This window comes from Varanus komodoensis, unplaced genomic scaffold (genome assembly GCF_004798865.1).
Source record: "Varanus komodoensis strain SLA01 unplaced genomic scaffold, ASM479886v1 scaffold17, whole genome shotgun sequence".
NCBI lineage: Eukaryota > Metazoa > Chordata > Lepidosauria > Squamata > Varanidae > Varanus > Varanus komodoensis.
Window position 1 is genome coordinate 9,089,688 of NW_025335505.1, and position 24,906 is coordinate 9,114,593.

The 24,906-nt window shown below is 42.2% G+C and overlaps 1 protein-coding gene across 1 annotated transcript; it reads left to right on the plus strand.

Annotated features, from left to right (window-relative positions):
• The first annotated feature begins 4,853 nt into the window (after positions 1–4,853).
• SERPINB5 (serpin family B member 5) lies at positions 4,854–23,665 on the plus strand. Its single transcript, XM_044426529.1, has 7 exons — positions 4,854–4,951; positions 11,971–12,148; positions 14,696–14,833; positions 18,192–18,309; positions 20,820–20,962; positions 21,870–22,037; positions 22,852–23,665. Exons 2-7 carry the CDS (start codon positions 11,981–11,983, stop codon positions 23,242–23,244), a joined length of 1,128 nt encoding a protein of 375 aa, XP_044282464.1. The 5' UTR covers positions 4,854–4,951; positions 11,971–11,980; the 3' UTR covers positions 23,245–23,665.
• Positions 23,666–24,906: the final 1,241 nt, after the last annotated feature.

Consider the following 24,906-nt stretch of genomic DNA (forward strand, 5'->3'; position numbering starts at 1 on the left):
AGCTGCAGTATCTTGTGCGCTCACTGAAAACAGTAGCACTTCTCTGCAGTGATTTTCCTGCTTAATCTGGACAGTCATGTTGCCATAGATTGCCCTGCCAGCAAATTAGATGTTCCAAGATGCAGAAACGACTGTCCATCCATCTAGAGCAGACGAAATGTGTGGGCTGGAAGGCACACCTTTCATTCTGACCCCTGCTTTGCTGCCTGAGTACAGTTGTACTGGGGGACAGCTGCTCATCCCACAACATCCATGCACTAAGCGGATCCCAGAGGGCTGTAGCTTGTCCCTCATGCTTTCTAATAGGTACATGGAACTGGGGGAAGAGAACCTTCCGGGACTCAGAGCAAGGTGCTGCCAGGATGTGGAACACACACATCTCTCTCTTTTCTCTTAGTGGATTTGGGTGAGATGGTGGAAACTGGTAACTGGGATTGCTAAGAGGTTGGGTGAGGGCTAAGGGACAGGAATTAGTTTCCAGTTCTGTGGTGAGGTGGTTTGTCTGCTTGCAGAGATGGTGCTCAGCCTGTTCCATGCTTTAAGGTGCTCTGCCTTAAAGCATGTGCAGCCTCCACCAACTGCACCTCACCAGCAAAATTGGGCAGGAGCAAAACCCGCAGTCATTTCCCAACACAAACTGCTTTTCCAAAACAAGACAAGAAAAAAAAACACGACCATCACTCCACAGTGTATGGTCCAGAAAGATGTCTCAGCAGCCCAACTGGGCCAAGTTAGCTTGGGAACCAAGAGATCTCGCTGAGCTGACAGAAAGGCTGCCACAGTCTTGGTCCTCAGGCAGTGCTAGTGATAGGGGAAGAAACTCTCTCACATTTCTTTGGGGCTGCTCCCAGGCTCTGGAACACTGTGCTGATGGAGGCTAGTTCTGGACTTCCATTGGCATGCAAAGACATTTTTGCCCAAGCAGTTCTTTGGCATGTAAGTTGAGTAGGTTGGATATTATCTCTTTCTTTAAAAATTTTAATTTGCTTTCCATGCTATATGTCATGAAGTTTTGGGTTTAATTTCAATTTGAGTATTTTTAGCCACATTGAGCACCACTTTTTGTGGGGTAAAGCTGGAAAGCTGGGGCACAAATTTAATAAATAAATGAATAGCTACAAATGTAGTTGTTTTTGAAAATTTGTGTTTCTCCAAATTCTTCAATGGATAATAAAAATACATACCAAATGTGTGCTTTAAAGGGGCAAATACAAATGTGCATCTGTGTGCAAATAAAAATAAAATATATTAAGAAAATTGCTTGCAAAATGTATATATGAGCCAAACTCCACACAGAAATGCATGTAGTTAGAGAATGGGGTGTGACTTTTCAGGAAAAATGTTAAGGCAATCTTACAAGGTTTTGACAAACTGACCTTAAGAATGGAGAAGATGCAAAATATTTATTCACCTCCAGTTTGAGCAACTTCTGATATAAGGAAAGTGCTCCAGAGAGCCCTGGCCCCTGCCTGATCACCTCTCTGTTGTCAGACAATATTTCCTCTGATTCTCCTGGCCCTTCTGGAGATGACTAACCTATATTCTTATATAGGTCTTCCAGTCATTACATCCTTGCCACCTCTTACGATTTTATCATGCTTCCTGGGCACCAGGTCTACTCTTTCCTTCCTATTGCTAAGAATATACCCTTTAAAAGTGCTTCTGTAAGCCATCTTGAGACAGTTAGTGAAAGATGGGATAAAAAATGTTTTATTAAATTAAAAAGTATTAATTCTAAAATTGCTTGCCAGACAGAGATTTTGTTTCTTGAGTTTCAGCTATCCTGACACTGTTTCTACAAATCTGGGTTCCCTGTCCATACCCAAAGCTATGCTGTCTTTTTCTAGATGTCTCTGTTCTATTTCTCACAGGTATTCCTTTTCCAGCTCCTTCATGGTGCTGTCAGAGCTTCCATTATGGAAAGTAGAGTGACACCCTCAAAACCACAATAAATACACCCTTGCTAAGGATAATGGTGTTGGTTTACTAATCAGCAAGTGCTTTTTTCCCAACTTTTTCTGAACACTGCAAATTGCCGGCTAAAATAATATCCTTTAGATTTTCCTGTTAGATCTCCTGAGAACCTTTTCTACTGTTGATGACTCAAATACGTACATAGCCTAAGAAGTATTTGGCATATTGTTTTATAGTGAATGATGGGTTTTATGTGATGCAAACATAAATCCCAGTCAGCTTAGAGAAGAATTGATACAGTTACATTTGCCACTGGACAAATGGAGGGCATCAACACAGAGCTGGACCTACTCAGAGAGGTAGTTGTTTGGTGACTCCATTTTCAATTCTGATGTTCAAGTGCACATTGGGTCCTGGTTACATGAAGGAGCACTTACGTCCATATATGCCCGTCCGCCCCTTGAGATCAGTGGGAGAGGTCCTTCTCTGGGAATCCTCCATGAAGGATATTAGGAGGGTAAGTACTCGGAGGAGGGCCTTCTCTGCAGTGGCACCCAGTCTATGGAATGCGCTTCCCAGAGAGGTCCGCCTGGCGCTGTCGTTATTTGTTTTTCGGTGCCAGGCGAAGACCTTTTTATTCAAGCGTTATTTTAATTGTTAATACTATTTATTTATTTTATTCTTTGGCCAGGGTGACTTAAATTATACTGTTTTATATTGTGTTTGTTTATTTATGAAGGTGAGCCGCCCCGAGGCTTTGGCAAATGGGGCAGCATAGAAGTAATTAATAATAATTTACTTCTAGAAATTTGCTCCTTCACCTTGAAAGCATTGCACTCCATCAGCTACCATGATGGTCATATAAATCTGGAAGATTATTATTATTTTAGTAAGTTTATATCTCACAATAAGTTTGTATCTCACAAGTTTACAGTATATAAAACCTATATATCACTGTAGAGCAAACTGTCAAGCACCTCTCAGGGTGTGTATTTGTATTACCAGCAATACAAAATCCACCATATCAAAGGCTCCTGGGAGAGCTAACTTAAGGCATGATTTCAGCTGGCAATAAGCAAGGTGTTTATCTGTGATACTATCTTGCAGCAGTTTGGCGTCTTTCTTTCATAGAAGTTCTAACTGCAACAGAAAATATCTTGAAGGCAGTAAAGATAAGCACCTTCAGCACTTGTAGATGATTTAGAACTGGGTGCTTGAGTCCTTTATATATAGTCCCCAATCCCTCTATCAGGAAAGCAAGAAAAAGGAACAAATTATGCACACACAGGAACTATGAAAACGTACAAATCTCTAACTCTGCTAGGTGTTCTTACAATGAAATTCCATCAGACTCAGGCATGCCAGTGTCCTTTGATTTCAGTGGATACAGTGGCAGGAATATACTGAAACTAGTTTACTGACTGGACCGAGCCAGGTGTTTTTGTTTGTCTATTCGTTCATTTTGTTTTGGAGACTCCCATCTCTTAAGATGGGCGGTGGTTTGTGTATATTTTGTAAACTGCAAATAAGCACCCTGAAACTGCGTGGCTTTCCTGCAATTTGTGCAAAATCAGCGGATCTGCACAAAGCCAGCTGTGCTGGCTGAGAAATGCTGCAGATTTTCTATCTGAACATGCATATGATTGCACGCTAAATCTATTTAATGTCATGCATGCATGCCATCACTTGATCATTTAGAAAGACTCTCGTGCCAAACATATGAAGTACTTCCAGGGGCAAGTGCTGGGTTTCACTTGCTGGAGGTTGACCATGCAATTATATCTGCAATGATTAAGCTGTAATGGCTTCTTCACACACACCTTTTCAGTTAATGCTACAAGTTCAGTGCGATCCAACTTCAACACTACATTATTTAGCATCAGGTACCAAGTTTTGCCTGCTACAGTTGTTCAGGGATGAATTGCAGACAGTTAGTGGAATGGAATAAAGTGTGCAAATACTGCATTATTTTAGGATAGTCCTATTGATTTAATACTGTATTGCTAAAGTGCATTTGGGGAGATGAGATTAATTTCACAACATGCTGGAACAAACCACTCCAACTGTTTCTGGGGTGTGGCAGAGCCAGTGTGGTGCAGTGGTTAAGAGCATGGGACTGGGACTCAGACGATCTGGGTTCTAGTCCCCGCTCAGCCACGGAGCCAGCTGGGTGACTTTGGGCCAGTCACAGACTCTCAGCCCAACCTACCTCACAGGGTTGTTGTGGGGATAAGATGGAGGAGGAGAATGATGTAAGCTGCCTTGAGCCCTTTGTAGGAAAAAGGCAGGATATCAATCAATCAATATAAATAAATAAATAATTTGCCCAAAAACTAAGCAAGGAGACTGATTATGGGGCTACAGTTTTCATGCAATGCCAGATTCCAGTCTAACAGTCCCTTTCACTAGAATATTGGCATTTTTAAATCTAGCACTGGGATATTTGCTCCTAGAGACATCATGCTTTGCTTTTACAAGATTCTACACCTAATGTTCAGTCCTATGCATTTTGTAACTCTTAATTTCCCAAGGTTATAGGAAATCTACAGTCGTAATCTAGGTAAACCTGAGATAAGCTGTGAACCTGAGACAGCAGCTCTGTGCATGCACCCATCTCTGGCTGCTTCACATGACCTTAGTATCATTTCCGAGGCTGAGCTGGACTGAAAGCAGAACAATCCAATTTATTTCACTGATGTTCGTTTTCTTTTCTTCAGGGCATAGTTCCATTTCTGCCAAAAGCAACAGCAACATCTCTGTTCATTTCTTCATTTTCTGACTACACATGAGTTTGTCTGCCTGAACCTTTTGCCAAACTTCTTCTTTGCAAGATCCTCCTGAGGGAGCGGGAGTTTTCATAAGAGGGCTGCTTCCTGCTGGAGCATGTTTTGGCCTTTTGGAGCTTTCTGCTGGGCAAGTTCAGCCCAAACTCATTTTTCTGTCATGGGTAACTTGCCAAGAAGCATGATTAAGGGAGAAAGAGAGAGAGCGCGAGAAAGAGAACAACCACAAAAGAGGGAGTGGCATCGGAGTCCAGGTGAGCTAGCACATACCTCCTGCTCTGTTGTGTCACCAGTAACACCAGTTCTTTGGTCTGTGTTTATTTCAGCATTTTTTCCAGTTCGGTGAGTAGGGTCGCCGTGCAGGAGGTAAGTGATTGTGTTTGTTGTTGCTTATTAAATATCTTCTAGCAAGTGCCTAGGTTTCCTCGTGAAGTATCCAGTGGGTCTGAAGAAAGGAGTGATGGAAGCAGCAGGGAGAGCTTTGTAGAAGAACCGAACAGCTGAAATATAGGAAGTTTTTCTCATTTAGCACGAGTTCATTTGGTAAAAAGGCTTTTCCCCCCCCACAAGGAAAATGTTTGTTATTGCATTCCTTTATGTCCTTTTCGGTTTGCAAGAAAATTTAGCTAAGTCTGTGGCTGTACCTGATAAAATAATGTTGACTAGAGACACAGAAATGTATGCCTTATTTTTTTCTGAGAGTAGGGAGATTTCTAAGCAAATTATTTTTACATACCATGCTATTAGAGTACAAGAATTACTAGCTTACTTTTCAGGCAGACTGCATTATTAGTAAATAATTTTGACAATCATCCGAGGAACAAGACTGACAAACTTATTTATTCAGATGATTTCACCCATCTGGCTGGATCTACCTTTTGTGCATTGGTGTGTGTTTGAGGCAGAGAATGCTTTTAGATGAAGCTTTTATTGCACTAAAATTCATGGATTTTTTCCCCCAAGGGGGTTGCAGACAATGAAACCTTGAACTTTTAACCTCGCGCTTATTCTGTCTTATCACCAAAAATCCACTAAGGATGGAAAGACAGAATCGCCCAGGATCCTTTGTCCAAGGGCACCCAGGGACTCTGGGAGTTGCAGAAGAGACTGTGTCCCAGGTAAAATTTTCCACATGGGCGTGTGTCTGTCTTCAGCACATCTTTCTTTACTCTGTTAATTGAATGACTCATGCCTGGTTCTTGGAGTGAGGAGGATGCATAAACTGAGAGTCACCCTCAGCATGATCAGGGTTCCTACCGTTCCCACAGCCATAGTGGTGGTCTAAAATCTCGGTTCACCCAAATGAAGTGGTTCTTTATGCCAGCAAAGCAGTATGCTTTTGGACTGTAACACCCACCAGCCTTAGCCAGCCCAACCAATGGTGAGGGATGATGGGACTTGTAGTCCAAAACATCTGGGGGGCCACGCATTGTCTATCCCTGTCTGGCGTTCCCCCTGCCCCACCATCTTTTCTCTTGGCAAAGAGCTGCCTGTATAGTGAGAAAAGTCAGTAAGGCTCTCGCTCTGCTTGTGTGCATGAGAGAGAGATTGGTCCTATCTCTGAATCTGAATTACAGGGGGCCTGGGAATAGTTGTTTTTCTCTCCAGCTTTAATGTTCTTCTCCACATATATGCTCTTTTAAATATTCCCCATGGAACAGGGATGGGCAATTTGTGACCTCCGGAAGCGGTTGCCGCCCCCACCTGGTCTGGCTAGCACAGCCAGTGGACAGGCACAGTGGGAGCTGAGCCAGCAGCACCTGGAGGGCCGCCAACAAGACTCAGTATTAGCCGCTCATAGCAAATACATAGCCAGGCTACCTGTGCGTGCGTGCGTGCGTGTTTGTGTGTGAGAGAGAGAGTTTTGATGGCTGAGGCATGGGCATCTCACCTATCCCTTCCCAATGGTTTAACTTTTTTTAATTTTTAACACCACAAATGGGTTTGCCAACAAAAGAGCTATTCTGAAATCTTTTTTAAAAAAAGGTCTTCACTCTCACTTGGTTTTATTTTATTTTTTGCTTCTATTTTATACTGTGCTTTTAAACTTTATGTTGTATGCTATGGTCTTAGCTGTTGTAAAGTGCAGGGAGCTTTGGCTATTGGGCGGCACAGAAATGTCACAGATAGATGGATAGATGCACAGAAAAAATAGATCTTCCACCTGGAGACAGTTCCTTTAAGACAGGCTTCCCCAGCCTGGTACCTGCAGAGAGGGGGCCTGTCTCTTGCTCCATTCGGACTATCCAGACAGATTTATCTGATTCTGAAGCTGAGGCAAAGGAGAGGGTGGTGTGGGGGTGGAGGAGAACCTGGAAGTTTCAAGGTTGCCTAGTGAAGTTTCTCAGGCAAGGCATGGAAAGCAGCCTGCTTTGGAAGGGGTGGAAGGATTTTCAGGAGGGGAGGAGGAGCAGACGTGAGACCCAGTCCCTGACTCAGCAAGGAGGTGACAGGCGGCATGGGCTGCACAATTAGAAGGTCCTTGCTCTCCCTGCCATCTTGCTCTCCAGCAGCAACAGCCAGCTCCTGAAGCCAGAAGCTTTACTGAAAGGGAGGAACTGAGGAGGAGTTTCCAGTTTTCATTCCTCTCTTTGCATGGGCAGATGCTTCTCCCTCAGCTCTGGTGAAAGGCTATTCAGAGTACATGCTGTTCTCTAGTCTGCTAAATTTCAGCTGGCCTTCAAAGTTTGTCTTGAGTTTGACAACCAGAAGGAAAGAGGGAAGGGACCAGCTCATGCCAGCACTTTCCAAATGACTGCAACTCACATCATTCTGAACCAGCCAGGACCCAAAGGGGGACCTGGCAAGCTGGGCCTGTGAGCCCATCTGCTGTTGTGTTACATCTGCAACAGTACATTCTGAGTTTTCTGAAAGTAAAATTATCTTGATCACTTTATTTTCAAGACAACCTGGACAATATCTGGGTTATCTCTGGTAAGGGCTGCCAGAAAATGTTGACTTGCAGGCTACCAAGTAAGTGATGCCAAGGAATGACCTGGAGGAACATGGCACAGCAGCCTTGCTAAAGCTCAGCAAGTCAGGGCATGGATGCGTGGCCACCTCTGAAATAGGAATGTGCATTGGATTCAGAATCCCAGACAGAATCAAAGTGGCCAACATCTGATACTGAAAACTTTTGAAGATTTGGGGTCTGGAGGGATTTCTCCAAACCATGATGCATTTCTCCCTAGGTTCTTCAAACAAGGAAAATACCCAAGTGGGAGGAAGGGGTGTAATTTTGTAACTGCCCATTGTCTGGGTGGTGTGGGAGCCATATCAACACTGCTCCTTCCTGTGCTGCTGGTATAAGATGAGAAGTCCCAGATCACCCAGGAGAAGTTTGTCCTGTGGATGCTTCTTATTCCATGTACAGATAAGCAGGGCTAATGATACTCGCATGGCAGGCACGATGGTGGTCATGCAGCTGCTGGGTGTGATTCTCCCATGTGGTCCACGGTGTTTCGCAGTACTCTGGCAGCCAGGGCAGCAACGGTGCTGCCAGGACTCACGTTCTGTCAGAGCAATGTGAATATTTGGCCGTGGGTGCTCTACCTGTAGTGATCGCAGCCTGCCAGCCTTTCCCACTCTCCCAAGTAGCTGAAGTTAATTATTCCATCCTGCCATTTCTCAAAGACTTTAGAACTGCCCTGCCTACAAAGTAATCCTCCACCAGCATGACAGCCTTCAGGGAAGCTGAATCTTTCTCATGCGATGAACAAGTATTGTATGAATGGATGTGGTAACTGTTGTGGTAACCAACGTACACAGTGTTGATCTGTGTACTCCCAATTCATAATGTATTACAAACACACCCTGGGTGGCTGCAGAACAGCTGCACTTTCAATCAGAGCATGTAAAACACCTCTGGGACTGACCTGAGCTCCAGACTAAAGAAGCCCCTTCCAATTATGAGGGGGCACATTTAGGCAAATGCATCTATCACAGCTGGGGTGCAAACGAATGAATATGGCATAGTTTCCACTCTGTTGAAAACATGATCTTGTATACAGTTGAATACAAGATCATGAATACAATTCCAGAAGCAGGATGTGGGACAGGACAGAGGATGGGAACAGGTAAATGTTTTTTTTTTTTTTAAACTCCATTAACTGGGCACCAGTACAAATGAGCAAAGAGTCAAGATTTAAAAAAAGAAACAAAAAGTCAGCTCCTTCTGTCTCCTTGCAAAAATAAGGGGAAGGGGAAGGAAGGGCTGGGGAAGCTGCCGTTCTCTCACCTTCGTGGAGTGAAGCCACTAGGCCCATCGCCCTCCCTTCCCTCTACCTGAGGGCAAGTGATTGCAGTGTCACTCCCATGCTGACTTTCTGACATTCATACTCCATTGAAGTCAATGTGATTTATTTCTGGAAAGTAATCTGATTAATTTGTGAACAGATGTGAAAACCAGACAGTTATTCAATTCATTGAGGCAAGAAGAAAGACTTTGCAAGCTTTATTTTGCCAAAAGACAAAGGGGGCGGGGGAGGAAGTAGCAGCATTGCCTTTCTTCTCCACTTCTCCAGAGGGAAGTGGGAAAGTGACTGAAGGCTTATTGGTTTGTCCAGCTTTCTCCCACACTCACACTTTGAAATGGCTCCTTTCCCCCTGTGGAGCAGAACCACAAGTTTAGTGCACACTGTGGGAGAAGAATGCTAGATAGTAAAACCTTGGTCTGGAGAAATCTGGGATATAATGGCAGAAATAGCTCATGGAAGATGGCTTGAGGTGAGCAGCCTGTGACATGCCAGCGAGTAGCCATTAGAATACCAGTAAAAATGCCAAGTGTATTTTTAAGCCCAAATGCTCTCCATGTCTTGCCATCCATGTTTGCCCATACAGGCCTTCAGATAAGTGAGCACCTGCCAATTTATCAGTAACAGTAACAGTGTGTGGTGAAGTGGATATTGAATGACCCCCCGTGGGCATGTATCAACAGGGTGTAAGAATTAACTTAAACAGGATTTTTAAAGGAGGTTCCAAAGAGAAACTTCAGCAAGCAGAATGTCTCATGCTAGACATGTTAATTTCCTGTGGGTGGATTGCAAACTAGCGGTGCTTCAGGGATGCCGCTGTGCCATGAGCAATTTGCGAGGTGCTGACTCAGCACCGCTTCACTGTGGCCATGCTTCAGTTTTTCCCTGGCTCCACCCCACTTGAGATTTCCCTGTGACTAACGGCTGAGTAGTTGAGCCTTTTGGATGTTGGTTCACTGGGAATCCGTATTAGAATTCTTCTTTGAGGCCGATTGCTGAATGCCACCGTTCCCATGGAAGAGGCCTTGGCCTTCTTGCCCACTGCTTCTTTCCTAGGGGAATGTTACATCAGGAAAAATGGGCTGCATATACAATTGAAGTTAATGGGGCTTTTCTGGCTATGGTTTTATCTATCACACACTGGCATGGTTCGTGCATTTCTGTTGCAGTCTGGCATGCCGCACCCTTTGCTCGTTCAGGAAACTATTCAGACTTCTTCTTTGAAGAGCTGATTCAAAAGTGGAACTCACTACACCCCTCCTAGCATGGCGACCGAGTTCACAGGGAGAGTCATTTAAGTAACACTCCTAAGGGGAAAAACGCACCATGTGAAAGCAGAGCACATCAGAAAGAATGTTTATAGCACAGGCCTCTTTCTTTCATGTGGGCCATGCTTTCCAAATGGGAAAGTTTGCAGATTATCTTACTCCACACAGAGATATTACCAACAGTGCTGTATGATCTCAGTCCAGCAGCTACTCCCTGTTACCCACCCGTCTCAAACTGTTACATTGATTGGTTAGCCCTATTTGTTCTTCAACTTTCCATAGAGTGCAGGGTGGCTCATGCCACCAGGATAAATGTTACTAAATATTATTATATTATCCTCTCTTCTCTGAGGATCAAGGGACATAGCATACATGCAGGATTGGTTTATTTTGGGAAGAGGGTCAATGGAGGCTTGCTAGCCTTCTATAACATTTGCATTTCTTTACAAAAGTGCAGGCTGGGCCCAGGAGTGGAGACTTAACTCAAACCTCCAGCACATGTCCCTGCTCAGCCATTAAAGCAGGGGGCCTAATCTGGAGGTCTCACATCCAGTCTGTGGAGTCTTCTTGAGTTCCTCCAGGTGGCAGATCTGGTCCAGCAGTATGGGAAAAGAGAAAATGACTGGGGAGAATATGGCAAGGATGTCAGTGGATATGGCCTTTGAAGGTTCCAGTGGGGAACAACTCAGGTTCCCAGTGCATAATGGTTCTGAGATAACCTGTAAAGTTTCTTGAGAAGGTTCTTGAGATATAGTCCCAAACATAGCTATATCTCACCATTTTCCTCAGTCAACTGCAGTCAGACAGTTCTAAAACAAGGGCAGAAATATATTGAAATTTAATAGCGGTGAAATAGATGGAGGGGAATTTTATCTATGTATAAGCATCGTATAATAACATGCAGTAATGGAGCAGTTAATGCAGGTGCACAAATTTAGCACTCAGATTTACACAAAATTATGCAATATTTATGTCCAAGCCACTAGATTTGGGTATCTTTCCTGTGCTGAACTTGCACAAATATTCCTGACAGCCAAAATGATATCAGTAACAAACCCATGGAGGTGGCCAAATGGGATGGAACAAAGGAGGGCCAACACCAGCAGGCCTTACGCAGACCTTCTCATGGGGCCCCATTCCCTCCATTCAATTCACCCACCTTCTCAGGACTTGCTTTGGAACTGTGAGAGACGACAGTGGATGGGAACTAGTGGCCCTCTGGATATTTTGGGCTACAGCTCCCATCACCCCTGGTGCGTATAGCCAGTGGTGAATGATAATGGAAGCCGAAGGCCAAAACGTCCAGAGGGCTGCAGGTTGCTTACCACTCAGCTCAAAGTTGGACTGTGTCAGGGCTATTTTATCTTTTAAATTGTATAGAAGAAGAATTCTACCATTTGTTGTGTTCTCTGTTGTTGCTGGATTTTTGTGATCTGACAGTTGTAAGAAGGCAAAGAAGGTTTTGGAAGTGACTAAACTTCAAATGTCATTTGAAATAATCAGACTTTTCTTTGATTGAAGGTTCTAGGCTTAAAGAACTCTGAAAATACACCAAAGCTGCAATCATGTATATTCTTATCAGGAATAAATCCCATTGTACTCAGTGGCTCTTACTTCTAAGTAGATTTGTGTAAGATTATATTTAGGCCATGATCCATTGTAGGGTTTGGTATGCTGAACATGAATCTGTTAATGGAAATTATTTATAGATGATTGATTGGTTGACCAATACATCGATCTTTTCTGTTTCAGAACCACAGCAATGGATGCCGTACAAGTTGCAAACACTGCTTTTGCAGTTGATGTATTCAAAAAATTAGCTGAAAAGGACAAAACTGCTAATATTATTTTTGCTCCACTTTGCACTTCAACTTCTCTGGCTCTTGCATACAAAGCTGCCAAAGGTGATACAGCAGACCAAATGAAACAGGTAAGTGTGCCTTTAATTTGGACATCAGGTAACACAGCTATGAAAATGGTGTGTGCATAAATATCCCTTTATTTGCCTAAGTTGAATTTGTCTTATTTATACCTTTTGACAGCACCCCTCCATATACATTCAAATGACATTGTACATGTTTCTTAGGTGGGAATTAGTAGAAAAACATTGGCCTGTCTCCACAGAGGATATTTTCAGATGCAAGATTGGAAACAGTGGAACAGAATGTAATACTGTACAATAAGATACAGGGCTGTACCAATATTTACCTTTGAAAGTATTTGGGATAAAAACAAAAGTTGGGCAAGTCAAAATATTTCCTTGTCTGAAGGCATGTAAGGCATCCACCATGTTGAAACTAAGTCTGCCTGAGGTTGGCTTGAGCTTGGAAGGGAGACCACCTGGGAACTTCATACAGCCGTCTTGAGTTCCAGGGGGAAGAAAGGGCAGGGGAGATCATACATACATGCATGCAAGCATAAGACCCATGCTGGATCAGACTGAGACTCCATCTAGTCCCACATTCCGTCCATGCAGTAGCCAGGTTAGTGCCCACAGGATCTCACAAACAGGATAGGAGTACCACACCCCCACCCCACCCAAGTTCCCCAGCAATTGGCACATAGGCCATCACACATCAAGCTGTACCGTTGAGCTGGGAAAAAAGTCAGAAAAGGACAACTAAAAGGATCAGAGGGCTGTGGAGGAAGTTCCTTTGAAAGAAAGGTTACAATGTTTGGCACTACTTAGTAGAGAAAAAAGACAAGCAACAGGGGGACATGACAGAGGTGTATACAATTATGTGAGCTGTAAATAGAAGTAAATAGAAAGGTCCCCCTCTCCATATAATCCAAGAACTGTCGTATATTTGGTTATATACAGGTTCAGCTTTTCCAGGTGAGGTGGGAGGAGCGAAGGGACAGGAAGGGCATAGCTCAAGCAGAGAAGTTGGTCTCATATTTTTCTATAGCATTAACTCCTTCCCTCCCACTCTGGTTAGTGGACAAACTCTTGCAATGATAACACAGGCAATTTTACATATTGCCCCATGACATTCTGATAAGAAAATTAGCAAACACTGGACAAGATAGAAAAACTATTAGATGGATCCAAAACTGGCTACTAAATCAGACACAAAGAATGCTTCTCAATGGCACCTTCTCAAACTGGAGGAAGGCTATTAATGGTTTAGATGAGGAAATACAAGGAAAGATAAGCAGATTTGCAGATGATACAAAACTGGGTGGAATAGCAAACGCCCTAGAAGAAAGGATGATGATCCAGAGTGATCTTGATAAACTTGAACTCTGGGCTGAAAGCAACAGTAAGGACAAGTGCCAAGTCTTGTCCTTACTGTTCTTACTGTCCTTACTTGTCCTTACCTAGGAAAAAAAAACAAAGGCATCGATACAAGATGGGGAATATGTGGCTCAACAGAACTGAACAAGAAAAAAGACCTTGGAGTAATTGTGGACAACAGGCTAAATATGAGTCAACAATGCAGTGCAGCTGCCAAATGGCAAATGCTATTTTGGGATGCATTAATAGAAGTATTACTTCCAAATTATGAGAAGTAGTAGCTCCTCTATACTCCTCACTAGTCAGACCCCATCTGGAGTACTGTGTCCAGTTCTGGGCACCAAGGTTTAAGAAAGATGCATTAAAATTAGAAAGGGTCCAGAGGAGAACAACAAAAATGATTCATAGTTTGAAAACACTGCCCTGTGAGGAGAGACTAAGAGAACTGGGTATGTTCAGTGTTGAGAAGAGATATGATATCCCTCTATAAGTACCTCAAAGGCTGTCACAAAGAGGAAGGTCAATATCTCTTCTAACTGAAACCAGAGTGTAGGACATGGAATAATCAAGCTGTGACAACCCAGATTCAGGCTATATATCAGGAAAAGTTTCCTTGCTGTCAGAGCAATACGACAGTGGAACCAGCTGCCTAGAGAGGTTGGGGGGGGGGTCTCCCACACTAAAGACATTCAGAAAGAAACTGGACAGCCATCTGAGTGGGATGGTGTAAATTGGTGACCTGCAACAGCACGGGGTGGACCCAGTGGCCTTAATGGCCCCTTGCAACTCTTATTCTATGATTCTGTGTTTCTGTGAAGAACCTGGGTTCCTCCAGGCCAGACAAATAAGCATTTATCCATATATCATAAAGTTAAATGATCAGACTTGATTCCACAAGATGTGGTGGCAGCCACCAACTTAGAAAGCTTTAGAATGGGATGTTAAAATTCATGAGAAGCGATGCTACCAGTGGCTAAACGATGCTCCCTCCAGGGTCAAACCCAGCAGGAGACTAAATACCAGTAACTGGAGAAGAGCAGCAGGCATGGGATTTTGCCTGTGTGCCCTCCTTATGGGCTTCCCATAGCCATCTGGTTGGCCTTTGGGGGAACAGAATGCTGAGCAGAAATGCCAGTGACTGGATCCAGAATGGCCCTTGTGATGGGCTGCCTCATCCCGACAGATCTGTATTTCCGGTGACTTCTACTGAAAGCAATGTTTAACCTTGTTTGTTAACAGGCCCTTCATTTAGAAAATGTCAAAGACGTTCCCTTCGGATTCCAAACAATAACAACTGATGTGTCCAAGCTTAGCTCTTTTTATTCACTGAAACTGGTCAAACGGTTGTTTGTAGAAAAGTCTCTGAACCCTAATACGGTAAGCTGCTAAAAAGATACCTGTTATTTTTCATGGAGCTAGCTGGTTGAATGTTATGGTTGAAATCCCATTAGTATGGTCTCTACCATTATATGTATCTTTAATTGTAAACATCTGGATTTGATTTGATAATCTATTTATTTAAAGCTTTTATTTACCGTCCCATTACTAGTGTCTCAGGACGGTTTATATATACATACACAAACACAAACTTAAATTCCAATGTAATTCTTCTTATTGCAAAAGTTTCTTAATATTTTGCTTACAAACTTTTAATCAAAAATCTTAGCCCAAACCTAAGGAAGATAATAAATTGTTAACAGACATTTCTTTCCTTGTCTATTACTTATGTACAATTATGATAGATTGCTAAACCATCAATGTATTTGAAATTTGAAGCACAATTCCCCACTTCCCATCAACATTGGCATTATTAAATATATGTTTTTATTGTTTGCTTTATGAGGATGTTATCTTGTGAGATGTGTTATATGATCTACACCCCAACTCAGACACTGTGCTTAGCTTTACTTGTTGACTTTATTATGGATGTGAGACTGAATTGTCACACACTATGGGGTATATCCATTAGGCACCCTACTGTTGACAGAAGGACTTTTAAGGTCATGAACATTTCCGTTAGCAGAGCTTAAAGGGAAGTGATTTCTGATAATTTTCTCTTCAGTACCTTGCACAACTTCCCAGCTGAAGATCCCCAACTCTTTGGAGCAGATTTTGGGATGGGAGAGCAAATAATTCAAAATTGTTGTCTTCCCATTCTGCTGATGAAAACCGCTGCTGCATCCGAAGGGCTTTCTGTCATTAGAGGGTCACCAATCACATATGACATTATTTTTACCTTTTGATGCCATTTAATTCCCACTTGTGTTTAATTTTCCCTCGTTTCCCAGTCATGGAAGCATATTCCCTAATAAATGAGTTGCCCTTTATGGTGGCACAAGATTCACTGTGGGTTTTTACAAAGAAATTACTGTAGCTTTTTAATTTTACTTTTATGGGGAATTTCATCAGAAGAAAAGAAAATGAAAGAAATGGTCTTGCCCCCACCACCAAACAAAACAAGAGAAACAAAAACTGCCTTCCTAAAATTAACAGGTACTGTTATCTAAATATCCAAATAACAGCCAAAATCCATAATTATACATAAATGTCAAAAAAGTCAAATATTCATTTATATATCCAGTTGGGAGTGGCATCTTTATGTCTCCCACTCAAATATTGAAAATGTTTTAAAGTCTTCATTCTACTGCATTATTGGAGGTGATTGTTTATCTTTCCAGTGTTGCAGTTTCAGCCTTTTAGCTGTCAAAAGGGCATGGAAAATCCATTTGTAGTGACAGGTTTCCTTTCAAGAAATAGGAAGACAATTTAAAAGCACATGTACTCAGAAAATATCAGGGTATTTTTAAAGTGTACTATAACTACTGTAAGTGTTCAGAATACTTCATCATCATCTTCATCCTTGCATCCCCCTTTTACCTCTTCTTTGATATAATGCCAATACAGTATATATACCCCAACTGAGCGCTTTAGCTGCTTTATTTTATAATACTGTACTTTGGCATGAAACATACACAAAACCACATCTGTGCTTTTCTCATCTTAGTTTCTTTGGAGTCTGTCTGTTCACAAGAAAAATCAGTCCCCTGGGAACTTTTCCTGATCCCAGGAGCCTGGAGGAAAGCAGGATAGCAGTGGCTAGAATTCAGCATGAGCAATCCTGCTGTGCCTGCATTGGCAGGAATGTAAACCTTCTAGAATATAAAGTCTTAGGGTAGGAATATAAACTTTTTACAATGAGGAAGGAAAGATCCCTGAGGGATCCAAGCAGAAACTGCACTGGGGTCCAATGCCAAGAATTCCACCCTGGCACCAGCATGTGGCATTTCAGGAGTTCACAATCTTTCAGCACTCCAAAGCTATTAAATCATTTGTAGCTCGTGACTCTGAATGACAGCCGAGAGCACCAAGGATTCAGAAAAGCCTCCTGCCTAATCCTGGCCTGCCACAGTTTGTGGCTGTTGAAGCAGGTCACCAGTTTGCAAGCTCCACTTGGAACCATCCCTAATGGCCACCCATACTGCAAGCTCTTAGCCAGCCATTGCTAGCTGGTGCTGTTCCACCTTCTCTCTCCATCCATAAATAATTATGAATTTAAGATATTTGTCAGCATTTGTTTCTTTTGTGTCATGTTGGTGAACTGGTATATCTAGGTGATACATTTGCAGCAATTTATAACATGATGAAAATTATGATAATAGGTTGGATGGGGATTTAGGTGCAGGCAACTGGACCAGCAAAAGAGGACTTCCCTGCCCCTTCCACCACATGGAAGCCCCTCCAGCTCCCTGAAGATACTATGCAGAGGGTTGGAGGAGCCTGTCGACTTTGGTGAGCTGTTCAAAGTCAGGCAGATACAGTTTCCATGAGTAGGACTCTCTTGTCCATGGAAGGCTGATCCTGGATCCAAGCCAATAATAACAGGTGGAATATATTGTGCAGTGATATACCTTACTTTTCTACATGGACATATATGGGAACATCTCATACCATATACAGTAAACAGATGGCAGTCCACTTGCTATGTAGCGTGTCTTGCCTGCTGCTTGACAACTTGTTTCTGTGGTCCCAGGGAGACAGCAGAAAAAAAATGATATAGAGAAACCCTAGTAGGCTATCACGCATGGCTGATGGACTGCATCCTGATGAGTTGCTCACTATTTGTGCAGGCCTGTGGTATGTCAGCCATTAAATGCTTCACGTGTGTTATGTAATAGGACCTTCGTCATCAGTTCGCAAAATGACAAAGGCCATGAGTTTGGTTCAGTGCAATAGAAAATGGTATGTGGAAAGACTTTAATATTTGCATCTGTTGTTCATTCACTCTGGAAGATTGGGACAGAACAATGATAACAGTCCTAATGATGGGTCCTCTTATGACAAAGGCAGACAGGAATTTTGTTCTTTCATCTTGAAGTGGTATTTTATTCATTGTGATAGCCATAGAATTTAGGTAATTATAGGCATCTTACTGAATGAAACTCATATCTCATGAGTAATTAAAAGTTCAACTTACAGTGGGGAAAAATGCTTGTAAAAATTTAGTTTCCTCAAAAAGGTGGCTTTCGCTTTGGAGCATTGACCAAATACAGCTCAATATTAGGAACTTCGGTTCAGCGTTATACAGCCTTCCCCACTTTGGAGCTCTCCAGGTATATTGGATTACAACTCCCATTGGCATTGCCATAGAATGATAGGAAGTGTAACCCCATCTGGAGTACATCAGGTAAGGAAAGGTTTGTATCAGGGCTTTTATTTGGCTCCTTGTATCTTGCAGGAATTTGTCAGCTCTGTCAAACGACCCTTCCCAGCGGAATTTGAACAAGTAGATTTTAAAGACAAAATGGAAGACACCAGGTTGCAAATCAACAAATCCGTTTCTGATCTTACGGATGGCAAGTGCCCTTTTAATTAATAATCTATTCCATCTTTTTATACACAGAGGTGAACTCTAATTTCCTCAGATAGATATAGATGGTGTTTACCATAAACATTTTAATAGGCAAAGTCAACTCTTAAATGATGCTCTTGGTTCCCAACGGACCTTTCTTTCGCACCTTGCTTGGCCCTAAACTTTATCAACCTTGCATTGCTTCTTTTGCTGCCCCAGTCCCACAGCTTTGCAAGCTCATCTGTTCTGCTGCTGAATAGCGGGGTGGGGGGTGGGGGGTGCTTAATGTCAATGGCAAATTAGAGTTAGTGACCAGGTTTGCCTACTCACAGGAGAGAAATAATACTGCACTGCCACCATGTGCATGCTGGTGGCATTTGCACAACCGGGCCAATGTACAATCTTGCCAGGAGTTTCAATCAGGCTGGATGAACTATTCATACCTGTGGTCCCCAATCCATTGAACTAAAGCTAAAACCATAAAACTCCTTGCTTCTGAGGGGATGGACTCTAGTTCATATTAACACATTATGCAATTAAGCATGCATTTGTTTTTAAGGTACCACAAGACATATTGTTGTTTTTCTTGCAACATATTAATGAGGTGACTTCACCTGATTTAAAAAAAAAAATAAAATTGACAGCCTTCTCTTTCAGAGTGATCAAACTCATCATCATCACATTTGGAGGATTGTATTTTAAAAATTTTTAAATTAAAAAAATCTACAACCTTACCCAAGTGGATGATAGATGTTTGGTGGTTTTTGAATGCTTTCTATTGGCAATCAATAAGCTTTGAAGGCTTTCAGTATAATTAAGGCAGGAGACCTGAGATAAGGTAGCTTAGCCTTACATGAATGCTGGGTTCCCAGTGCCCCCAAGTGGCAGAATATAGAAAGAACACTGAATATAGGAAGAACACTTCCTTCTCTTTGAAGGTAGAGCTATAGTGCCACAGGGACTGTGTGTGTGCTTGTGGATGCGAGAGAACGTGCATTTAAATACAAGTTGAAAGTGACTGTATTCCTACAATAGGCAATTCTGTGAATGTTTTTTAAGTGTAGACAGCACTGATGGAGGAGTGAGAATGGCTTCATCCCTTTGGCCCCTGCAGTGATTGGCAAACTATTTCCTCTGAAAGAAGAGCTCTGATGCCAATGGAAGCTTTCTGTTCAATATAAATAGCAGGTGTGAGGTCCTCAGTCCAAACAGGACCTTCAGTGTGGGATGGAAGAGTTGAAGCTATTTACACAAAGTATGTTATGCAGTTGCTAATCGCATATATGTTGTTATGGTTCAGCTGGCTCTGAAACGGAGCTAAGTGGAAACAGAAAGGGTTTGTGCATGCATGCATGTATGTGTTGAACATGGTGACCATCTATATGAATCTTCATTCCTTCTTGGGAATGCTTCTCATTTGGTGTGTTCTTTTAACCTGATGGTGTATGTTGATATGTTAAGTCCGCAGCCTCACATATCAGTTTGCTAAACAGAATTTCCCACAAAATTTGAAACTGTATGATTCTCAATTATTGCTTGCTCATGATACCTTGCGGTCTTGATGTTTCTGTTTTCGGGGATGGCATTCAGCACCATGAATAATTCCTTGTAAACCTGAAAGGAAAAAGTAGATAAGGAGAGTCCTCTGGAAACAAACATAAAATGAATCAAACCTTTGGTTCATCTAGCCCAGTGTTGTTTACCTTGTGTGCAGAATCTGTCCAAGGTCTCCAGCAGGGCTTTTCCCCAACCCTAAAATATGAGTTCTAGGGCATTCCACGAACCATGAGCTGTACTATTATGCTAAGTGTATGTGTAATACACTTGGGGCAAACCATAGAAACCATAAACACTTAGTTATCTAGTTAGTTAGCCAAGGGAATATTTTCCCCATAGGCCACATCTTTTGCAGTTAGTTTTGCAGTTAGTTAGTTATCTAGTTAGTTAGCCAAGGGAATATTTTCCCCATAGGCCACATCTTTTGCAACCAGCAGTCTTGGTGTCTCTCAGAACATCTAACAGGTTCCTGAAGATCTAGATCAGTGATGGCGAACCTTTTAGAGACCAAGTGCCCAAAGTGCAACCCAAGACCCACTTATTTATCACAAAGTGCCAACACTGCAATAAACCTGAATAGTGAGGGTTAGTTTAGAAAAAACAACTCACACTCAGTCCAAGCAAATATATATATATCCTTGGCAGCGCACTGACCAGCCATGCAAAAGCTCAGACGAGTCATGGTTAATGAGTCGCGGCTCGTGACATCATCGCCTGGTGCTGCTGCTCCTTTCCAAGTGTGCGCATGGCCCCTATGTGCACTGTTATCCGATGCTCGGTTGCTGGGGCGACTTGGCTTGCATGCCAACAGAGAGGGCTCTGTGTGCCCGTTGCGGCACAAGTGCCATAGGTTTGCCACCACTGATCTAGATGATTCTGGAGGTGCTAACTTGGGCTGCATCTGAGGTTTTTGGGGGATACTCTTCTCATGACATATTCTTGTGGATGAGTTTACAGGTAAAATGGAGAACATTTTGATCGAGGGGAGTGTCAATGACCAAACAAAGATCCTTCTCATCAATGCAGCCTATTTTATAACTAATTGGATGAAGAAATTTCCCGAGGGACAAACTAAGGAATGTCCTTTTAGAATAAACAAGGTATGCAAGAAAGCTTTTCCTACTCAAAATAATTGCATGTCATGTTTTTCACCAAAACATTCAAAAAAAGAAATTAAATATTACTTGCAAGTTCTTGACCAGAATCCAATGGTGACACCTTAACAATATTGCGCTAGCATTATCCACCACTGGAAAGATATAGTTTAGTTGCAATCCACTGTCTTCCTCCTTTGCATTAGCAAGTGCAGAGGATGTTATGACACTGTTGATTTCTTCTGAGCCTTTAAACTAGTCTTTGGTTCAGTTCCCATGACCCCAGTTCTGCTCTAAATAGACATCCAGTTCAGCTGTGATACAAGCTGGCTATGTGACTAATGCAATGGGGAAAAGCATGATTTGCTTCCTATGTTTCCTTTCATACAGAGCATATGATGAGATTAGAAGGCATCATGATGGTCATCATGCACCTAAACCTGGCTGGCTATAAGGCTGTGCAAGCAGATGGCTACTTCAGTATGTTACGATTGAGCTTGCACCAGAGAGATGGTTTGGGGTCAGGTCGAGTTATAGCTCTTTTATACAGGGTAACCCTTCCTAATAGTGTTTCTCCACCAGCTTCTGCCTGAGTTTTATGAGAAAAGATGCCAAAATTAAAGTTCTTGCTTGCACGACAGTAGCCAAAGAGTACAGTTCCTTGATTTGCACAAGAGTGGGTTTCTTAAATTTCTGTGTGAAGAATGTTAATCAAAGCAAAGCCAGTTTAAAAGCATTTCCCCCACCAAAGAATTGCTTAAAGTTGTTTTGTAGACTTGTCTATATCTGTAGAAGAGTTTAGCAGAATCCCCCTTCAAGGTGCACTTTCAACGCACATAGACTCAGCAGGCAGCCTGAACCACAGCTCTGGCTTTCAAGCAAACGCCTTCCAGATTCTGTTTCTTCTTTACAGACTGAAACCAAGCCAGTGCAGATGATGAACCTGGAAGCAACATTTTGCCTAGGCTACATAAATGATTTAAAAGTCAAGTCTCTGGAACTTCCTTGTTTTAACAAGCACATAAGCATGCTCATCTTACTGCCTAAGGATATAGAGGATGACACCACTGGGCTGGAACAGGTAGGAATCCCTTTGGTGGATGAGGTAACACCTGCAGTTGGTTATTCTCAACCTCAAATGCTTCATAATGGTCTGTTTAGAGGGGAGCGAAAGAGGTCTTTGCTCCTTTTTGGCTCTGTGTCTGCAGATGTTATGTTCACCATCTTGCAATGATAAGTCTTAGCGACTGCCCAGCACAAAGGTGCAAAATCTACTGTCAGAGCAAACAGTAGCTCACTTCTCAACAACAAGTGGAATTCCATCGGTGAAGTCATGATGTTGCATTGATGTTGCAGCAATTCAGCTGATGACAACTGTCAACACCAAATGAGTTGCGCACAGAAAGCCATTGCATGGCCAGATCAGGCCTGCACAAACTGTGACTTATCAAGCCAGATGGACCCCTTCATCTGTGTAATATGTCTTGCCTGATGCTTGACAACCTAAATGCTTGTGTGGTACCAGGCAAACCTCCTGGATTCGGTGAGCCTCCCTCACTGGCTGATTGGCTCTACCTAGCATGGGGAATCATAAGTTCAGGCCAGCTGTAGATCATCATATGCCTATAGCTCCACATTATGGACTCATTGTTAAGCACAGTATGAAGGGGTTTGCAACTGGTGGTGGCCCTCCAGGATGGTAGCACTTGAAAGATACACATATCCTAGCCAGAGAAACTGCTGTAACTTTGTTACATCCCAGTCTTCTGCAACCTGTCCCTGTAGATGTGTTGTACAAGCGCCACCACAATCCCCAGCCAATGTGGCATGTGCTACATACAAAAAATATTCTAATCCTAACCCTAAAATATTGCCTTCTTCTCTTATGACTTCAGCTCGAGAAGGAGCTCACGGCTGAGAAGCTAGTGCAATGGACCAATCCAAGTGTGATGGCAAACACAAAAGTGAATGTGTTTCTTCCCAAATTTAAAGTGGAAGGAGAATATGATTTCAAGCCTATTTTGGAAAGCCTTGGCATGACCCATATGTTTGACGAAAGTGCATCAGATTTCTCTGAGATGTCAGAATCCAAAGGGGTAATTTTGTCACAAGTCATTCACAAAGTCTGCTTGGAAGTAGCTGAAGACGGGGCAGATGCCCGTGATGTACCTGGATACCGGATCCTGCAACACAAGGATGAATTCAAAGCTGATCATCCATTTCTTTACTTCTTTAAGCACAACAAAACTCGCAGTATTGTTTTTGCTGGCAGATTCTGTTCTCCTTAACAGGAATCATTAAGAAAATTCTGATCTGTATTATCTGTTACTAATGTTTCTCTGTAGAAGAAACCAAAGTATTAAATACTTGAAAGGAAATATAAGCAGTTTCATATGCCAAGCAGGGTATACGATTTACTTTTTGAATGATGTCATTCCTCAAATTAAATTTGCCAAAATACAAATTTCATATGCATCATTAAACCTGTACATAGTTTTTTTTACTATGTCTCCAAAATAATGCAGTTCATGTCTTATCCATGATTATTGATTTAATTTGAAATTTTGGCTTCATTAGGGCAATGCTCACAGCTATTTCCTCAGACCTTAAAAACCTATGGAGCTATAATACTGAATGTTACTGAAATAACAAAAACCCTCAAATCTGTGTAGCCTTTGTTAGATGCTGTTTCTGGCACTGGGAAAAGAGAATCTTTCTTAAAGAGCTTGCCTAGGGTTCAACTTTAATGTGCTAGAGTGGTACCGCAATTTCATTTTTTGTTTACTGCGTTCCTACTAATTGTCTTTGATCATTTACCTTCAAGTGCACCCAATAAAGCATTTTAAACAATGAAGGTCTTTTTCTCATTGCCTATATATATATATATATATATATATATATATATGAATAAGAGTGTCTCCTTAGCATCTTAATCTAGCATCTTAATTTAATTTCAATGTAAGGGTAATTCAGAGTCAGTTGAAGTACTAAGTTATGCTTTGGCCTGCTATGAATGAGCTCTTTGTTGCTTCCCCTTTCTCCTTCCCTACAGTTTTTCTATTATCTGGTCAGTTCTGATTTAGTGTCAGGCCAAAGTTTCTGTCAGGAAATCTTGGAACTGCAGAACCAGAAGAATGTATGCAGGAAGATGCTATGCTCAGTGTCAGCAATTTATTGGCAGAACACCCAGGGACCCCTCTGTGACAGAGAAAAAACAACATTGCAGTCAGGTAGCCAGTGTGCCGAACTGGCTACAATCTTCTAGAACACAGAGCTTTTTAAAGTTGTAGGTCATGTACATAGTTTCAAGGCAGTGATGAGATTCTGAATGGGTGAGAAGGTGAGGACAATGGGGAATAATACAGAAATATTGAGGAATCTTTTTAGGCATCAGGAAAAACATGATGACCCATTGAATGTTGATGGTGATGGAATAGCCTAGGAGAATGAGTGCTCCATTACAGACCCCAGTTTATCCAGCATCTGGGAATGAGCAGACCATACAGAATTCCTTAAGACAAAGCATGAGCTGGCTAGGTATTTTTACATTGCAAAGGAAGTGCAGCTGGCAATTGTTTCAACGCTGTTTCTGCCAGGAACTTGCCTTATCTGAAAGGCCAGAAGGAACCAGGAAGGAAAAACCCTGCAGATGGGATGCGGGAGTAAAGGCATGGCTGCCAGATTTTATATTAAAGGCCATGCAAAAGCATATCCTTTTATTTGAGGATTTATTTGGACTTTCCTAACATTTGGCCTTAAAAAACCTGGACAAATGATCTGGATTAGTTGTTCAGGATTATGCAAGCCTTATTAAAAAGGGTTAGTTTACCTTGTGAGCTGATTGTGGAGCCGGACAAGTAATAGGGGTCACTAATTTCACCCCTATTATATAACCTCTCCCCTAACATCCATGGACACAGCTTTCCAATTTCAGCTGTATGCACAAAATC

Excerpts from the sequence above, each read along its gene's own strand:
- SERPINB5 (XM_044426529.1), top strand. The coding sequence starts at position 11,981 with ATGGATGCCGTACAAGTTGCAAACACTGCTTTTGCAGTTGATGTATTC. Across the intron at positions 12,149-14,695 it reads CAGCAGACCAAATGAAACAG|GCCCTTCATTTAGAAAATGT; the intron begins GTAAGTGTGCCT and ends GTTTGTTAACAG. Across the intron at positions 14,834-18,191 it reads AGTCTCTGAACCCTAATACG|GAATTTGTCAGCTCTGTCAA; the intron begins GTAAGCTGCTAA and ends TGTATCTTGCAG.